Source organism: Magnolia sinica, chromosome 5 (assembly GCF_029962835.1).
Source record: "Magnolia sinica isolate HGM2019 chromosome 5, MsV1, whole genome shotgun sequence".
NCBI classification, from domain to species: Eukaryota; Viridiplantae; Streptophyta; class Magnoliopsida; order Magnoliales; family Magnoliaceae; genus Magnolia; species Magnolia sinica.
Genome location: NC_080577.1, coordinates 9131106 through 9148592, shown reverse-complemented (window position 1 = coordinate 9148592; position 17487 = coordinate 9131106). Strand labels below are relative to the sequence as shown.

The 17487-nt window shown below is 42.1% G+C and overlaps 1 protein-coding gene across 1 annotated transcript; it reads left to right on the top strand.

Annotated features, from left to right (window-relative positions):
* The first annotated feature begins 14079 nt into the window (after positions 1 to 14079).
* LOC131245376 (uncharacterized) lies at positions 14080 to 15840 on the top strand. The gene has a single exon (XM_058244805.1). It carries the CDS (start codon positions 14215 to 14217, stop codon positions 15721 to 15723), a length of 1509 nt encoding a protein of 502 aa, XP_058100788.1. The 5' UTR covers positions 14080 to 14214; the 3' UTR covers positions 15724 to 15840.
* The last annotated feature ends 1647 nt before the right edge of the window (positions 15841 to 17487 follow it).

The following is a 17487-nucleotide window of genomic DNA, read 5'->3' as shown; positions in this document are numbered from 1 at the left end:
CTCTATGACTCGTCGGGATATCAGATCATGCCTATCAAAAACTAGGATTGATTGGATTTCGATCACTTCTCCAAGTAGATGAGTCTGAGTAAAGAAGTCTTTCCCGATCCATCACTTAAAGTAGGTAACGCTTTGCCACGCTATTGAAATTTGACGCCTTTAATCTGTGTTGGAAAAAAAATAAAATCGATCGGATTGACACCATGGTCAATTCAATCGGGTAATTTCGGATTATTTTTTTTTTCCAAATGCTCATTAGACACTTTTGAGTATCTTCGATTCCATCAAAGGTGGGATCAATCCCATCGATAGGCCATCAACGTCACTGAATCCTATCAAAGGTTTTATTGACAATTTGCACAACTTCTATGTAAGTGCACAATTTTTTTCTAATTCTGGATCCGGGTTATATATACGGGTGTAATACGGGATTAGGGTAATTCTAGGAGATTGGAAGCTTGTTCTAGAGAGAGCTAGGGCTTGGAGGAAGGGATTTAGGATTTTCTAATAGAGAAAGGGATTTAGGATTTTCTAATATGGGGTTTACATGTACGTTGATTCCATCTCTTGTAACTTTTCATAATGGATTGTTTGTCACTCAGTGCCGTGGTTTTTTTTTCTAAAGGGGTTTTCCACATAAATTGATGTGTTCTTTGGGCATGTATGAATTTTCTATCTCTTCATTTGTTTGATTCATGTTTGGATCACGTCTAGGTGACGCTTCTACGCCTAACAACACTGCATATCATGCACCTCATTATATCATCCGGGTGCAAGAATTAATCTAATCACTTGTATTTCATCAAGTCTTTTAAAGTAAAGACCATACGTTCGTATGAGCAGGAAGAGTGCCTAATACCTTTCTTCTTTATCATTGTGATCCCTTACTCAGAATCCCGATTTGCATATAAGAAATTAATTGGACAAAAGAATCCTCATATTCTTTAGTCTATAAATTCTAAGGTTGAAAGTTGGGCGGGTTCAACCCGATCGACCCATGATCGACATGACATTGGGTTGGGCTTGGGCAGAATGTATCGGGTTTGGTCTCGGGCTTGGGTTATACAAACACCAACCCAATAAAACTTGGGTCGGGCTCGGGTTGAGGTCTCAGGTTGCTCGACCCAACTCGAACCCGATTGATATATAAGTTCCTTATAAATTATAATTAAGTGCGGATCATATTTGTTGAAGGTATAGAAATTTCAATGCCGTTAGGTTTCATTGGTCCACGTCATTTTCGATTACTTAAGCTAACAAGATATGCAGGATTTCTCTCTCCCAAATGGATTGCATGCTACACAACACGACTTTTAAAGAAGTAGTTATCCTATATTTTAGCTTGTTTGTTTAGAAAAAATGAACTCCTTTACTATAAATAATTACATATATAATTAATGAAAACATAGGTAAAAAAATAAGACGTGTATTAAAAATATAATAGGCTAATATAATAACGAAGATATTAGCATATATCCACCCGACCAACCCGGCCAACCCAACCGAGCCCGCTTGGGTTGGGCATGGGTTGAGAATTCCCAGCTCAAGATTGGGTTGGGTTGGGTTAGGGTTGAGGTATAGGAACTTTGGGTTGGGCTATGGTTGAGCACCAACCCGACCCAACCCGCCCGACTTTCGACCCTAATAAATTCTGCAGGGTTTAGCCAACTACGGAAATTCGAGTAACTGGGTAATGGCGACTCCAAGTCAAATATACAATACCCTGAGTCATAATTATACCCAAAAAAAAAAAAGACGAAGTCGAAAAGCCCCCTCTCATGCGTGATTCTCCTGCCATCCAGTGTCAACAGAATAGCAACTCCATTAGGAATGTGTTAGTTGTACAAGTTGAGACCCGACTTGAAAAATAGGGCACTATGAATGTAAAGGATTGTAATTCTTGCACTTAATATCTGCATTCCAGCATCAGCATTCATCACAATCTTTAAAAAAAAATGAAAACCTGAAGAAAAAATAAAAAATAAAAAATCCACAATCATTGCGCAAACCCCTTCTATCGCAGGTTGATCCATACTAGATCCAGAATGGCTATGGCAACCCAAGCAGAAGGAGCTCTCTCTTTCCCAGCTTTCTGAATGCATGAGGCCTCTCCTCCATGGTTAAGCATAAAAGAATCCATTCCTATTTCTTGCATCCAAGAACTGGCACAAAGCATAAAGACCATGTAGAAGATGCTTCTTCAACTCATACAAGCACAAGTCCTAGCCATTAACACCCAACCTGACCAGCACAACAATAACAGCCACAAGCTTAATCCAACTAAAGCCATCAAAGTCCATGCGAGACACTTGATACCCTCCCAGCAGAGGCCTTCAGCTAGCATAACCTTCCACCTTAGGGCATTTCTTTTAGTATTCTCTCACAAATGAGAGACACTTCCAGTTACATCTCACAGTTGGGATTCTCAGCCAATTTACAATAGCAGCAACTTTCCCTAACGGAAGTCAGGGGCAAGTCCTGACAGATACCCTTGGCCCTTGGCAAGGGCCACTTCCAAGCCCAACAACACTCCCCCCAGTCATTAGGGAATGGCAGATAACGCAAAATGGGGGTCACTTCCTTGTCTTTAAACATCCTCCTAATAGGAGTACTAATCAATACCAGCAACTTTCCACAACTAGAAAGCCAGTCTCTTTTAACAAGCTCCCCCTTGCGAGAGTCATAGGATTAAAGAAGTCAACCACTATGCAGAAGAAGCGAGCCAAGCCTTGCCGCTAGGGGACTTATAGGGTACAGGAAAGGAAATAACAATGGTCTCATCCAACGAATGATAGAATGTCATAGGATTAAAGAAGTCAACCACTATGCAGAAGAAGCGAGCCAAGCCTTGCCGCTAGGGGACTTATAGGGTACAGGAAAGGAAATAACAATGGTCTCATCCAACGAATGATAGAATTAATAACATCGTTGCCTCTGCTTAAGGCAACCAATACGCTTCCCAATAGAGATGCCAACAACATCAGTATTACTAACCTCAGCAATCCTAACAAAGATATCAACCACATCTACCATCGTTGCCGCCGCCACCACAACAACAACCCAATAGGAATGCATAATACCCGTACCAAAATTGGCAGGGATCTTAGGAAGTTCACTCCACTAGTGCAAACATACAGCCAAATCATAACTACACTAGTGCAAAAGCAACTTCTCACCCTTTATATCATAAACCCCTTCCAAATCTTTTACCTCCCAACTATAACAAAAATGAGTACTGTGTATACAACTAATTGTGTGGTCATACAAAAAATTGTGTGTTTCACTCTAAAGCATGTGGTCTAAGATCTAATTGATGATAGCCAAAAGATTGTATTCACCACATTGGCTATTGTTGTTGCTCCAACAAACATTTTCCAAAATCCCCTGCTATGACACCAAGTTTGCCCCAACTCATTGGGAGGTCCTGCCATTGATGGCATTGAAGTTAGAATACTTCTCTCCCATACGGTCTAATTTTTTCTGCCGTTGGTCTTGCAACGGCTCCTACCGAGTTATTCTCCCATCCTTCATCATTATCCCCCACTATGCAAGGGGCACCCCACAATAACCCAAATTGTGAACCTTTGACCCTGGAATGGGCATCCCCTACCCTCAAACCTTTAATCTTACGAAGGGCATCTCCAACACCTGAGTTTGTCATCTTACAAGAGGCATTTCCACCACAGGAAATGTTCATCCATTTTTCTAACTTATTTTTGGGGTTGACCCCGAACTTGAATCACATCCAACGCTCAAGTGGATTACACCACAGGAAACAATGGAAATAATGATTTCCACTGTTGAAACCTTCCTAGGGCCCACAATACTGTTCTTGTCATCTTACCTGTTCACGATAAAACGCAGTTATGGATTGAGGAAAAATTCAAAACATCACGTGATACACAATCAAGATAATGAGGCCGGTTTTAACCTTCCTGAGGTTTACTTAAAAATGTTTCACATGCCATCCAAACTGTTCACAGGGTCATTCCCACTGGGATGAACTGAAAACACAAAATTATTAGCCCCATACAAAAAACTGTGGCCCAGAAAATGTTTCAACGGCGGGCGTTCAATCCTCGCTGTTTTACAGTTGTGCAGCTCAGTTGAATTTTAGATATGCCTCATTTTTTTATCTTATATGTTAACATGAGATCTCAAAACGGATGGACAGGATAGATTTCTCATAAACATCATGGTGGCCCCCACCAAGCTTCAGACAGCTGGAACACAAGGTCGCAGGCAATCAGCATCCTAATTGTGGGCCATCTGCCAACCGCCGACCCTAATTAATTGAAAGGATGATGATGAATTGTGGGCCACATATTGGAAGATCCATGGCCCAAAAATCTACCACACTGTAAGTTCTAATGGGTCCCACTTTTATTTTTCCTTTTTTGAAGAGTGGTGCGCCATGCGGCCCATGCCCCCTGCAGTAGGGCGGCGCTCGAGGACCAAACTAACGCAAGGGTGACGCATGAGGACCACAGTAGGAAGCTACTGTGGTGGGCCATCCCCATAAGAAATTAATTTAATAACCTGTGAACTCTACTTTCCACCCTGATCCAAAGCTAACTGTGCTAGACTGAGTGAAAGATATCTCGTTTAAACACTGAGGTCTGGGCTTCGATCCCTTATATCCTCTGTTATTTGTTAAGGTGCACCTGAGTTATCAGCCACGCTCGATTTTGGGACCTGCGCCTAATTGATAGCGCTCAAACATCAATGGGCACGCAGAACTCCCACGCATGTACAAAGGCATTGTGATCATTCCCGTTCAATGTAGGCTTGATTTTGGGACCTGGGCCTAACATTGCGGACGGATTAGATGGCAATCAAACATCATATGCCCCACACAGCTCAAATGGATAGGACAACACGTGCCATTCCCTTCTTCAATTATTATCACTGGGGTATGTCAGGTGCAACGCACGTGGAGAGAGAAATCTGAAAGAGAACTTTTGCAAAGACTTTTCTTCGAAAAATCTGTAAGACCGGTTTATAAAGCGATTCCAAAAATTCTGTGACCCCACTGTAAGATTTCAACGGTGAGCGTTCAATCCTTACTTGTGTGGCCCACCTGAGTTTTGGTTCTTCTTCGTGTCCCATCTCATCTTAAGAAATGGACAACACAACATAATTGATATGGTTACAAAAGACGGTGAGAATGGAAGTGAAAGATGCCACGTACGTGATTAGATGGTCCCGTAAATCACTCCGATGTGAAGTGAAATGAAATGCCTTTCTACTACAGGCCCATCTGATGTGCTTACACCGTATCTTTTCATGGGCCACGTCAAGGGTTGCTGGGGAGCAGGTTACAGTCATTTTCCATGTGCCTGCTCCCTTTTGTGGGCCCTCGTTTGCACCCTGACCATATGCCATAATTAACTGGATGAATGGCTTCAACCTTTGATGGTGACCGAATTACCCAATTCTACTTGACTTTAGATGGGCCACAATTTGATGAGTCCTTGATGTAAGACGTGTCACAGTTATATTCTTAGCATGGGTGGATTAAAAGAAGGCTAAACAGAAGTGGTAGTTCCCCGGATACAGGTCCAGTCCCATTTAGCATATGATGTAATTAGACCACAGATGTGTTCAGTCGGAAGAAATTCAATATGAGGACGGAGTAATTGTCGTTTGAAGTGTGAACTATAAATCAGGTGTAACTTTTGATATGGGTATTGTTACGGGACACACAACCTATCAATCTTTACGGTAAAGTGATGCAGAGCGGGTCGCGGACAGTTACATGGCAAGATGGATCAGAAAAGGCCCGGTCAACGACAGAAGTGATCCAGACCATCGAACCATAAAATAAGCATATCTCGCAAACCGGAATGAGTTAATCGACGTACCATATATGATTTTGGGGTAGAACGAGCTAATTTAGCCAACCAACCTGGCTATACCAGGTTGCCCATGCCGAAATTTGCGAGATTCCATCCTATTGACGGTGAAATTCCATGTTTAGTTCCGTTTTACTATAAATAGTAAGTTTTAGTTTGATTATAACTCTTCATTCGTTGAGCTTTAGAAGTTGTGTCCAGCATGAAAAGTGCTTAGAATAATTAGGAGAATAACGTGGTTAAGCTACATATGAAACTTACTATAAAAAGTAATTTTACTATTTATAGTAAGTTGCGAATTTATAGGAGTTTTAATTTTAGTTTGCTTCTGATTTCTTTCTTATTGCTTGGTACCCCCATTTAAAGGGTTGTGAACTTGTTTTTATGAATCAATTAATCAATTTTGAATTTATTAGAATTTATTTCTATTTTCTTGCTTTCTTTCCTCGTAGATTCGAGAAATCTCTGTGAGGAGTCCAGAGAAGCTCTGTGGATTCGGAGTAGTTATCCTTGAGGAAGACAGTGATCGTCCTCATCACATTCATCCCTGCGTCATAAAGGGTCATCCAAGGTATTAAAAAAAATTAAAAAAATTTAAAAAAAGAGAGAGATTTTATGAAAATTTTAGTATTTTTTATAAATATAGATTTTTATAATATTTTCTTATTTTTAGAGTTATTTCTATCTTATTTAAAAATTACTCGTAATCATGTTAGGATTGTTAAATATCTAGGATTGGAAAATAAAAAATATCTAATAGCTCAATATCAACAAACAAACCCTCATGGTTAGGATTTTGTTCAACCATTTATAATTTTAAATTGAAGAATGATATGATAAAATTATGAATCCAGTAAGGAAATCAATATAATAGTATTGAAATTGTGTACTTATTTAGAAAGCCATCAGGGATTTGTGGAACCTGGATCTTTTACACCTTACACCATTATGGTTTGTTTGGATTCATGAAAAGCTTGAGAAAAGAAATGGTGTTTTTTGAAAAAAACTTATTTCTAAGAAACCAGGAAAAAGAAATGTTGTTTTCCTTATCTAATTTATAACACCATTTTTGTAGGATTTAAAATTTATTTTAAAACTTGTTGTTTGGCAAGAAAAAAACTTTTCTCGATGAGATTTAGGTAGTCACTAGCATGTGCCAACACATATGGCACATGTGGGATGCTTAAAGATGAATAGTGTCACATGTGGCATACATGTCATATGTGAGACTTGAAGTTAAATTATGACACGTGTCGTACATGCGAGGTGCTTGAAGTTGTACAGAGGCACAGGACATGGATTGACACACTGGACATATGGGCACTAAGGCTAAATGATGACACTGGTGTAAATTGGCACCATTGGCACATGGAATATTTGGAGAATTGAATATGGATAATAGCATGTGTGACACATTGGTTCATGTGGGGCATAAGTAAAATAAATGTTGGTACATGTGGCATAATAACACATGTGAAGTGCAAGAGAAGATGAATGGTGACATATGTAGCACATTAGTATATTGGGGGCTCTTTAAATATAGGGTATAAGATAAGATAGATGATGACACATGTGAGGGCATGACTAAAGATGGCCAATGTCTCATTTGGCATGTATAGTGTATATAAGGTGATTGAACATGAATAATAGCGCATTTGAGCTTTAACCCTTGAGAAACGCATTTTCCTTTTATAAAAAAAAAAAAAAAAAATGCATTACTTAAGGGTAGAGGAGGGAAAATAAGTACATTTATTTTTCTAGAAAATAAAAGGTGAGTAATGGCATTTTTCACAAAAAATAAAAATAAAAGAATAAACGCTCACCAAATTATAGAAAGTGGATTTCATGGAAAACAATACATCATTTCCCATGGCCATGCCACCCCTTATGATTGAAGGTTATTTATTTTTTTTTTTTATCCACTCGAACCCATGACATCAGTATTGAAACACAATGCATCTGCCATTGAGTCATGGAGCGTGACCTGCCTTGAGATTGAACTTGCAAACAAGTTAGGCAGCATGGATATACAATGAATACATCTAAGTAGGCCTACAATTAGAGTCTCACTTATATTGATGGTTCGCCAAGTTGTACTCAGTTTGAAGAGTGGTATAATGATCCTAAATGTTTCCTATTTTGTGCTTGTTTTATTTCTAATCTGTAAGTTTTTTTGGATTGTAAGATAAAAATGAGTTGGTGCAACGGATGGACAGAGTGAAAGCCACACTATCATCACATAAGCTTCACAGTACTTGTGCGGCACAAGCTCCTTAACAATTTTCAAGTGTAGTATGGAGCGTGAAAGCCGACTACTCACGTGAAATGATTGAAATGACATGAGATAGGCAACTCCGTGTGATTAATAATAGGGATGCTGCTCAAGTTATGTGCGGCAGCCGGCAGGGATACTTCTAAAATGCACTTGGATTGGACATTAGAAGTTAGTCTGTCGGTCGGTTGCATGGAAAGGTGGAAAACTGGGAAGTGGATTAGCTGCGACCCAGCCTCACCTAAGATGGTGTGACCCTTACCATATGGCCCACCTTGATGTATGTATTATACATCCATGCTGTCTATCTGTTATCTGTTTTTCGAGATCATTTTAAGGCATGAGCTGCAGAATGAACTAAATCCAAATCTCAAGTGATTTGTATTATAGGAAACAGTGGTGATTGAACACCCACCGTTGAAAACTTCCAAAGGCCCACCATAATTTTTATTTTACATCCAATCTGTTGGTAAGGTCGCACAAACGTGTATGATGGGACGGTGCGGATATAAAATACATACATCAAGGTGGGCCCCACAGTAAGGGCCGCACCGTCTTGGTTGAGTCCAGCCAGGACAGCGCCTAATCCGCTCCCGAAAGCTGGGAGGTGCGTGACAAAATAACAACCAGATGTGCAGAGAGTATTCGGGTGTAGATTACAAGCGTGCGTATCAAACGAGTGGGAACTAAGGCCATTCATCAGCCGGGCCCATTCATCTTGATATGGTGGACCAGAGGTAGGTTGTCAACGGACTGGAGTTGCGTCCCGGTGAGGTCTGTCAAAGCCCGGTCCACAAAATACAAACCAGGTCTGGTTAGTTCTGGACCAGTGATGAACCAAGGCAAACGTACCCAAGCCCTATTCGTGATGACGGTTCAAGGTACGGGCCTGATTCTGGCCCGAGCCCAATCCCTGCCAGCCTCTATTGTGCAAGATCTAAGCTGTTCAAATTGGCATACCAGCCATGGAAGATATTGGCCAAAGTGCCCTTGAAAACTTAAACGGGCTAGGCTAAACTGCCCACACTGGTTCATATATACAGCCCGAGCCTGGCCCGTTAGTAAATGGGCTTAATTTAGGCCCGGTCCACCCATCAAGCCTTAGTACTACAGTGCAAGCGCCAGCCCAAAGTGGGCCATGCCCTAAAGATCGACTGGCCAGCTCAGCCCTAACTAGAGCAGCCCATCTTATATGCGGTGCAGCCTGACTCTTTTCAAGGGAACGTAGACGGTGGGGCCGTTAAGATCAATGACACACATCTCAAAAAAATTGCCACGTCGGCACGTGAGTAGCTGGGAGCGGATTAGGTGCGGCCCCGGCTTCACCAAATACAGTGCGGCGCTTACCATGGGGCCATGTTGATGCATGTATTCTATATCCACACCGTCCATACCTTTTTCCAGATAATTTTAGGCCATGATAAACAAAAATGAAGTAGATCCAATTGTTAGGTGGACAATACCATAGAAAACAGTCGTGATTGACCATTAACGGGCCACGTAAGTTTTGGATCAAGCTGATATTTGTTTTTTCCCTTCATCCGGGTCCTTGTGACCTTATCAACAGGTTGGATGGCAAATAAAAATCACAGTGGGCCTTAGGAATTTTTTTAATGGTAAGGCGTTCAATCACCACTGTTTCCTATAGTATGGTTCACCTGAGATTTGGCTCTTCTTAATTCATGGACTTATACGGTAAATGATCTGAAAAAACAGATGGACGGCGTGGATATAGTATACATACATCAAGGTGGGCCCCACAGTAAGGGCCTCACCATCTTGGGTGAGGCCGTGAGGCCGGATCGTAAGGAATCCACTCCCGTGATTCGATAGTGAAAGAAGTTGACAGCTCACCCAGAGCATGCCACGCAGCCAAGATTCCATATGGATGTATGGATGGCCTAGGTGTATGATAGAGGCTTTGTCCGCAAAACTCATTTTATACCCAGAATTTATTTATTTTATTAGAAAACACATATAATTAAACATTTTATTTTAAAAAACATATTGTATTAAAAAATTAAAGCAATTTAAAAAATAAAGACCAGCAGTTGCCACCCATTTGTGAAATTGAGTAGGATGTAAAAATGTTTAAGTAGAAGTGGATTGATTTTTTATGTGAATTATTTGAAGAGGCAAAGATATCAACATTCCACTATCTATAAATATCATTTTCTATAGATATAGAAAATTTATTATTATTTATTTAACACATACTCACTAATGGAAGCAGATTGTGCACTGAGTAACTTAGTATGCAGTAAATTATGGGCCCTACCATGATTTATGTGTTTTATCCATTCATTCCATCCATTTTACTAAAATTATTTAGGGCTTGAGCCAAAAATGAAGCATGTTAAGTGGATCATTCCACATGGAATGTGTCAAATTTGGGCTCAACCGCTGAAATGAGCTGGAAAAATGGATGGGCCACATTGATAAACGACAGATGCAGTTTGGGTGGATATGCGGATGCATCAAGGTTGATGGATCCTTAACTGGGATGCCCACTGTAATGTATGTGCCTTAACGCTAATACCGTTCATCCATTTTGAGAGCTCATTTTAGGGCATGATACAAAAAGTGAAGCAAATATAAATTTGAGTTAAATCATAACGCACAAAACATTCATGATTAAATCCCCACCATTAAAAAAAAAAAAACACAACAACTTCGTGACGGCCACTCCGTCATTGGAATGTTTATTTGACATCCAACCTTTTGATAAGGTCATAAGGACCCAGATGAAAATACCAAACAAATATCAGCTTGATCCAAAACTTTTGTGGCCTACATGAAGGTTTTAATGATTGATTGCCGCTGTTTCCTGTATTATGGTCCACTTAAGATTTAGATCTGCTTCATTTTTTATATCATACCTTAAAATGAGTTTTCAAAACAGATGGACAGCAGGGATATAAGGCACACACATCACGGTAGGTCCCCGGTCAAGGATCTAATTCCCACGTACGTATAAGGCTTGAACCCATACATATAAAACCATTTTTTCACTTCATTTTTTAAGTCCAATAAAATGCCATTTTTTCCACTTCATTTTTTTTAGTCCATGATTTCATTGGCCTATTTGTTCCTGTCTAACACCATAGTGATGCTCCACATTTTATTTGGCATTCGACCCAAGGCTCACATGGTTAGGTAATCTAACCAATGGTCTATAAAGTCAGACTCTAGATGGACAACTCCTAAAAAATCTCCAAGGTCAGATTACCCAAGCGATTGATCTTGAGAATTTTTCTCAGCTGAGTGTAGATAATTGTAGCCTTTTATTTTATTTTTTTAATTTTTTTCACACACGCACTTAAGGGTGCAAATGGGCCGTGTTGGGCTTGAACAGTTCAAACCCAACCGTGCCCCATGCCAAGCTATTTTTTTAAGAAAGTGAGGGTCGGCATGGCCTGCATGCCTATCGTGCTAACTGTGCTGTGCCGCACTGTGCTTATACATCCATTCAAAATGAAAGCAAATACACTAATATATTTTAAAATTACACTTTATTTAATATATAAATCAAATGTTGAAATGAATGTTACAAAATTTATAATCCGTTGAATACATCCCAACTAAGTTGGCACCCAATCACATATGATGATTCACAGGAAGTGATAATTTTCTTGATCAAAATATATTGTTTTAAAATTTGATAACTCGAGAAACTAAGAGCTTTACAACTTGAATATTTGGAGAACTAGAGAGATTTGAAGGAGAGAAAATGAGAGAGTTTGATATAATTTTATAATTTTTCTAAATGCCAAATGAATATTTTTACACCTAAACTAATTGTTTTATAGTTATTGAGGAGGACAAAATGATCAATTTCACAAAACTAGCCGTTTGAGGGGCTAGACCACGCCGACCATTAATCTTGCCAAATGAGCGGTCCCATGGGCCAGGATATTGAATAGCACGCTATTTTACTGGGCTGGGCCTGACAGCCATGTAGGCCGGTGACACCGCCAATCTTTTGGTACCGTGGGTCGGTGGGCTAAATTTACACCCTTGTACTCACACCACCATAATATTTCATCATGTATGGTACTTGAACTCATGACATGGTGTTGAAACTCCTGTGAGGTGGTAACATGAGTAAAAGAACTCATCAGCGTTTCTCTTATTAAGAGTCTACCTGCATCAACAAATCAAAAGGTTGTGATATTTGACATATAAGGAGAGGTTTTTGGAGCACCGTCCGTTCATTGCAGAGTTACAATAGATCACGTACTGGATTCGGGAACAATGGCCCCACTTATCACAGTTGAAACGAAACGTCTTTTGTCTACTGATGAGCCAACCATGTCTGTGTCAGCCCTATGGTCACAAGATTGAGATATAAAATCATGAATTTTATAATTGGTGATGAGATGGTCCGTCAACCAATGGTGGATATGAGATGATGTAGTGCGGCTACTATTTTATTTTTAAACACTACCAACTAAAATGTGCTTGACTCCCTTTTGTTACTTTTGCACCATTTGACTATATTTAAAGAAATTTTGACCGTTCTTTGGAATCATTTGAAGATTCCAGAAGGCAATAATGTGTTGAACCTAATAAGATAGCACGGCCTTAGAAAAGTCCTAAATGGTGGTGACTCTTTAACCAGACACATGGCGCAGTTGCATGGCATTTCAGACCATCCAAATAGCTGACCCACACGTGGGTGGAGCATAAACGAAAGATAATATTAACCATCCAACTTTTCCCTTCGATTTTGGACCACTCGTTAATTTGCTTTCAACCATCCATTTCATGACCATTAATTGGATAGTTAGGATTGATTGTTCAGAGGGCTTTTGGATATATACTCCATCCACAATGGAACCCACAATTTAGATGGTCAGAAATTTCAAAATGGTATTAAACGAGCTACGAATCTAGAGAACTAAAAATATATTTTGCTATAGTAACATGGCCCAAAAATTAGGCAGGTATAGTCATCGGGTAGGACCCGACAAATTTACCAGCATTGCGTATAAGGACCCGAATCATCTGCAACCGCTATTAATGGGCCAAGCTGGCCATTCAGGCTTCCTGGCCCAGCCCACTTCGAGCTGGACATGAGTTGGAATACTAGTCTGAGCAATGGGCCGGGCTTTAAAAAAGCCCGTTATTAATTGGGCCAGGCAAGGGCTTGGCACAAGAGCCTGTCAGCCCACGCCTGCCCCATGAGGTTTCAAGGACAGTTTTGTCATATATCATACATGATGGGGCGCCGTTAATGAACGGAGGAGATCGTAGACAAAAATACATGGCTGGGCTCGGGCGTGGGCCTTGCATAATCGTCATGGCTGGGTTTGGACCTGTTTGTTTTGGCCAACACGGACCCGAGCCTGGCGCATTGTAGGCCTGATTCCATTGTAGCCCTCCATGTTGTAGACACGGGTGTTTTGAGTTCCGTGGGGCCCACTTTGTTGTACTTGAGACATGTACTATATTTGTCTCTAGCTACCGTTATCGCTTCGTTCATTAGTTTTCCCATGGTGTGGTCCACCTGAAATTTAGATCTACCTCATTTTTGGGATCAAGCCCTAAAATTATCTTTCAAAATGGATGGAGGGCGTGGATAAAACACATACATCATGGTGGGGTCCACATAGCACTGACCACTAGCCACCTGGCTGATGGCAGCGTCACTAGCCAAACCGCGTCCGGCTGGCTGATCGCCTGGGTCTGCCGGGCTGCACCGCCCATTTCCTACGTCAGGTGTTGCAAAGAATTCCTTTCCGACATGTCACGTGCACATATGTGAGGCACATGATCACATGCTAGGTTAGGCCCACCTGATGAAAGGCCCGGATCTCAAACAAACCATAAACCCGATCTCGCACGCGCTCGCGACGAGTCCAGGCCATTGAATGAGGACAAAAGAAGTAAAGTGCAGGAAAAAGCACGTCATAAGGGGCGTGAGAAACGCACCGAGCCGCCCACAGCACTCCAAACCGCACCATTCAAACCCTGCCTAAAAAGTATTCTTTTCTCCTCAAACCCTCCCTCTTTTCATAACTCCCTTCATCAACCATCCAAAGCAACACAGATACACAGAAACCATAGACACGCACACACACAACCATGTGTGCAGCTCCCACACTCCAAAGCCCAAGACCGATGACCAGCCCAAGGCCTATGGTCCCAACCACCAGACTCAAAAAACCCATTCTCCCCTCCCTTAACAATCTCCAAACCACCCTTCTCTTCCTTCTCATCTTCACCGTCCCTACTCTCCTCCTCTTTCATACACCTCCCCTCCCTTCCTCCACCCTTCCCCCCTCACAACCATGGTCCGGCGATCTCCGCAAAGCCCACTTCGCATGGAACCGTCTCACGTTCGACGATCACAGCCCCCCACACGTGCCCCTCAAGCTAGCTGTTTTCTCCCGTAAATGGCCCATCAGCGCCGCACCAGGCGGCATGGAGCGGCACGCACTCACATTACATAGCGCGCTAGCGCGTCGCGGCCACCAAGTGCATGTATACACATCAGCGCCACCGCAGGGCATTCAAGGGCCCCACGGCGACGGCAATGGCAATTCCTCCCCGCACGTGCACTTCCTTGACGGCCCACCGGGCCAGTGGCGTCACAACGATGCGTGGGCCCAGTTCGAGTCGGAGAATCAACGTGAGCCGTTCGATGTGGTGCACTCCGAAAGCGTGGCACTTCCACACTGGCTCGCACGCAATGTTCCCAACCTGGCTGTCTCCTGGCATGGAATTGCACTGGAGAGCGTCCAATCCAGCATCTACCAAGACCTGACAAGTAAGCCCAACGAGCCCATGTCACCTTCCTTCAACAAAAGCTTAGCTCTTGCGCTTCCCAAGGTCTTGAATGAGATCAGATTCTTCAAGAGCTACAAACACCATGTTGCTATCAGTGATAGTAGTGGTGAGATGCTGAGGGACGTGTATCAAATCCCAGAGGGCAGGGTCCATGTCATTCTCAACGGTGTGGATGAAACCGAGTTTGCACCTGATATGGGCCTGGGCCTAGAATTCAGGGCCCAGTATGGTGTGCCCCATAATGCAAGCCTTGTGATGGGAGTCTCAGGGAGGCTAGTCAAGGACAAGGGCCATCCCTTGCTACACGAAGCCTTCTCTAAGCTCATGATCAAACACCCCAACGTCTACTTGATTGTTGCCGGAGCTGGGCCATGGGAGCAACGGTATAGAGATCTCGGGCCCCGCGTGGTGGCCTTAGGCACCTTGGCGCCTACTAAGCTACGGTCATTCTACAATTCTATTGATATCTTTGTAAATCCAACACTTAGACCACAAGGGCTTGATCTGACTCTTATGGAAGCCATGCAATGTGGGAAGCCTATCTTGGCCACCAGGTTCCCCAGCATCAAAGGCAGCATAGCCATCGATCAGGAGTTCGGACATATGTTCGCGCCGAACGTAGAGTCGTTGTTGGAGGCATTGGAGGTAGTGGTGGATGAAGGGCCAGATAGGTTGGCCATGAGAGGAAGAGCTTGTAGGAAGTATGCAATCTCCATGTTTACAGCACATAAGATGGCATTGGCATATGAGAGATTGTTCTTGTGTATAAAAAATGAAACATTTTGCAAGTACCCCTTGGCTTGAGAAGAAAAGGTGGGCCATCTATGGCATGATGGGATATGGACACTTTGATGTTGGTTGGAATTTTTGTAATTATTTGATGATTTATCAATTGGGTTTTCTTTATATGAATGGTTTACTCATCAAAAGCTCATCTAAATCCAAATGACTTTTTCTCTCATGGTATACTTACATGCAGTTGATTCAAACATATCATCATGCAGGGCTCGGACTGTCAATAGGCCCAGTGGATCCAATTTCAAAGTTGTGGCCCATAAGGCCACTTGGTTGACAGGTCAGTAAGGAGCCCAAGGCTTCAATATCGTCCGAAACTGGAATATTACATATCATGGATAGAGTTGTATGGGCCTGAAACAACCTGACAGAGGGCGTAACGGGCCGATATATGGCTGTATCGGTAGTGAACAATACGATACCCGATACAGCCATTTTTTCGAACCTTGAGTATGCCATTCCATACCATTCTAAATACGTTAGTCAACGCGGCTGCGATAAAAATTTTATTGGAGGCAGAAATTTTTTGTAAGAGACCGGGTCCACTAAAGTGCTTGGTAGGTTAAGCATGACCTACAACATGATGCATGGGACCATGCGTTATTTTTTCACGACATCCAATCCGTCCATCAAGTGTGTCCCCACATTTTCTCCTTGGGTTCCAAAATTCAGGCTGATCTGATAATCAGATGGGACACTTCATTTAAAATCGTGCCTAAAACCTCGGATATCAAGCATTGTGGTCTACCTAATTTTTGGGGTGTCCATTCAACCTAGTAGAACACATTTTATGAATGGATTGGATGAATTATACAAAACATGGTGGGCCACAATTTGGAAGGTTTCAATGATGGACGTCCTCATCCCTGCTGTTCCCTGCGGTGTTGCCCGCCTGAGTTTTGAATGCCAAGAGAACATGAGGGGCTGCACGTGATGAATCGATTGGATGTCGTGCATATATCACGGTGGGGCCCACACATGGCGTTGTAGGATAGCTTTAACCTACAAAGCTTGGTAGTGGGATCCGGCCTCTATTATATAAGTGGAGAGAAAAGACGATTTGTTAGGCGTCGGTCCACTATTTCTTGTGGAAACTTTGAAATTTCCACCCATTCACGCACTAAACTTCGTCAGTGGGCCCATTTGCAGTAGAATGGAAATATGGACTGTCCACGAGCAGGAGCAGAAGAGGCAATTTAGGTAGTAGTTTTATGAAAGGCCCGTAGTTCAGTGATCCAACCGTTGATTCAGTGGGCTTACTGTGGATGACCTATGCTCTAAAAAAATCCCCTAGATTATATGAATCCTGACCGTTCAATTGGTGACCAACAAACATACGGTTGATAAAGAAAACACAAACATTTGGCATTCAACTAGGGGCGCGGTTTGGGTGGATCTCCGGATCCACTGAGGTCGGTGGATCCCTAACTGTGGGGCCCACTGTGATGTATGTGCCTTACATCGACACGGTTCATCCATTTTGATAGCACATTTTAGAGCATGATCCCGAGAATGAAGCAGATCCAAATCTTAGGTGGACCATAGCACATGAAACAGTCTTGATTGAATCCCCACCATTAAAAACTTCATAGGGGCCATCCAACCTGTCGATAAGTTCACAAAGAGCTGGACGAAGAGACCACACAAATGTCAGCTTGATCCAAAACCTTTGTGGCCCATGAGAAGTTTTTAATTGTCAATTACCACTGCTTCCTTTATTATAGTCCCCTGAGATTTGGATATGCTTTAATTTTTTGGGGCCATGCCCTAAAA

Bases quoted from the DNA above. Each gene is read 5' to 3' on its own strand.
- LOC131245376 (XM_058244805.1), top strand. From the start codon at position 14,215: ATGTGTGCAGCTCCCACACTCCAAAGCCCAAGACCGATGACCAGCCCA.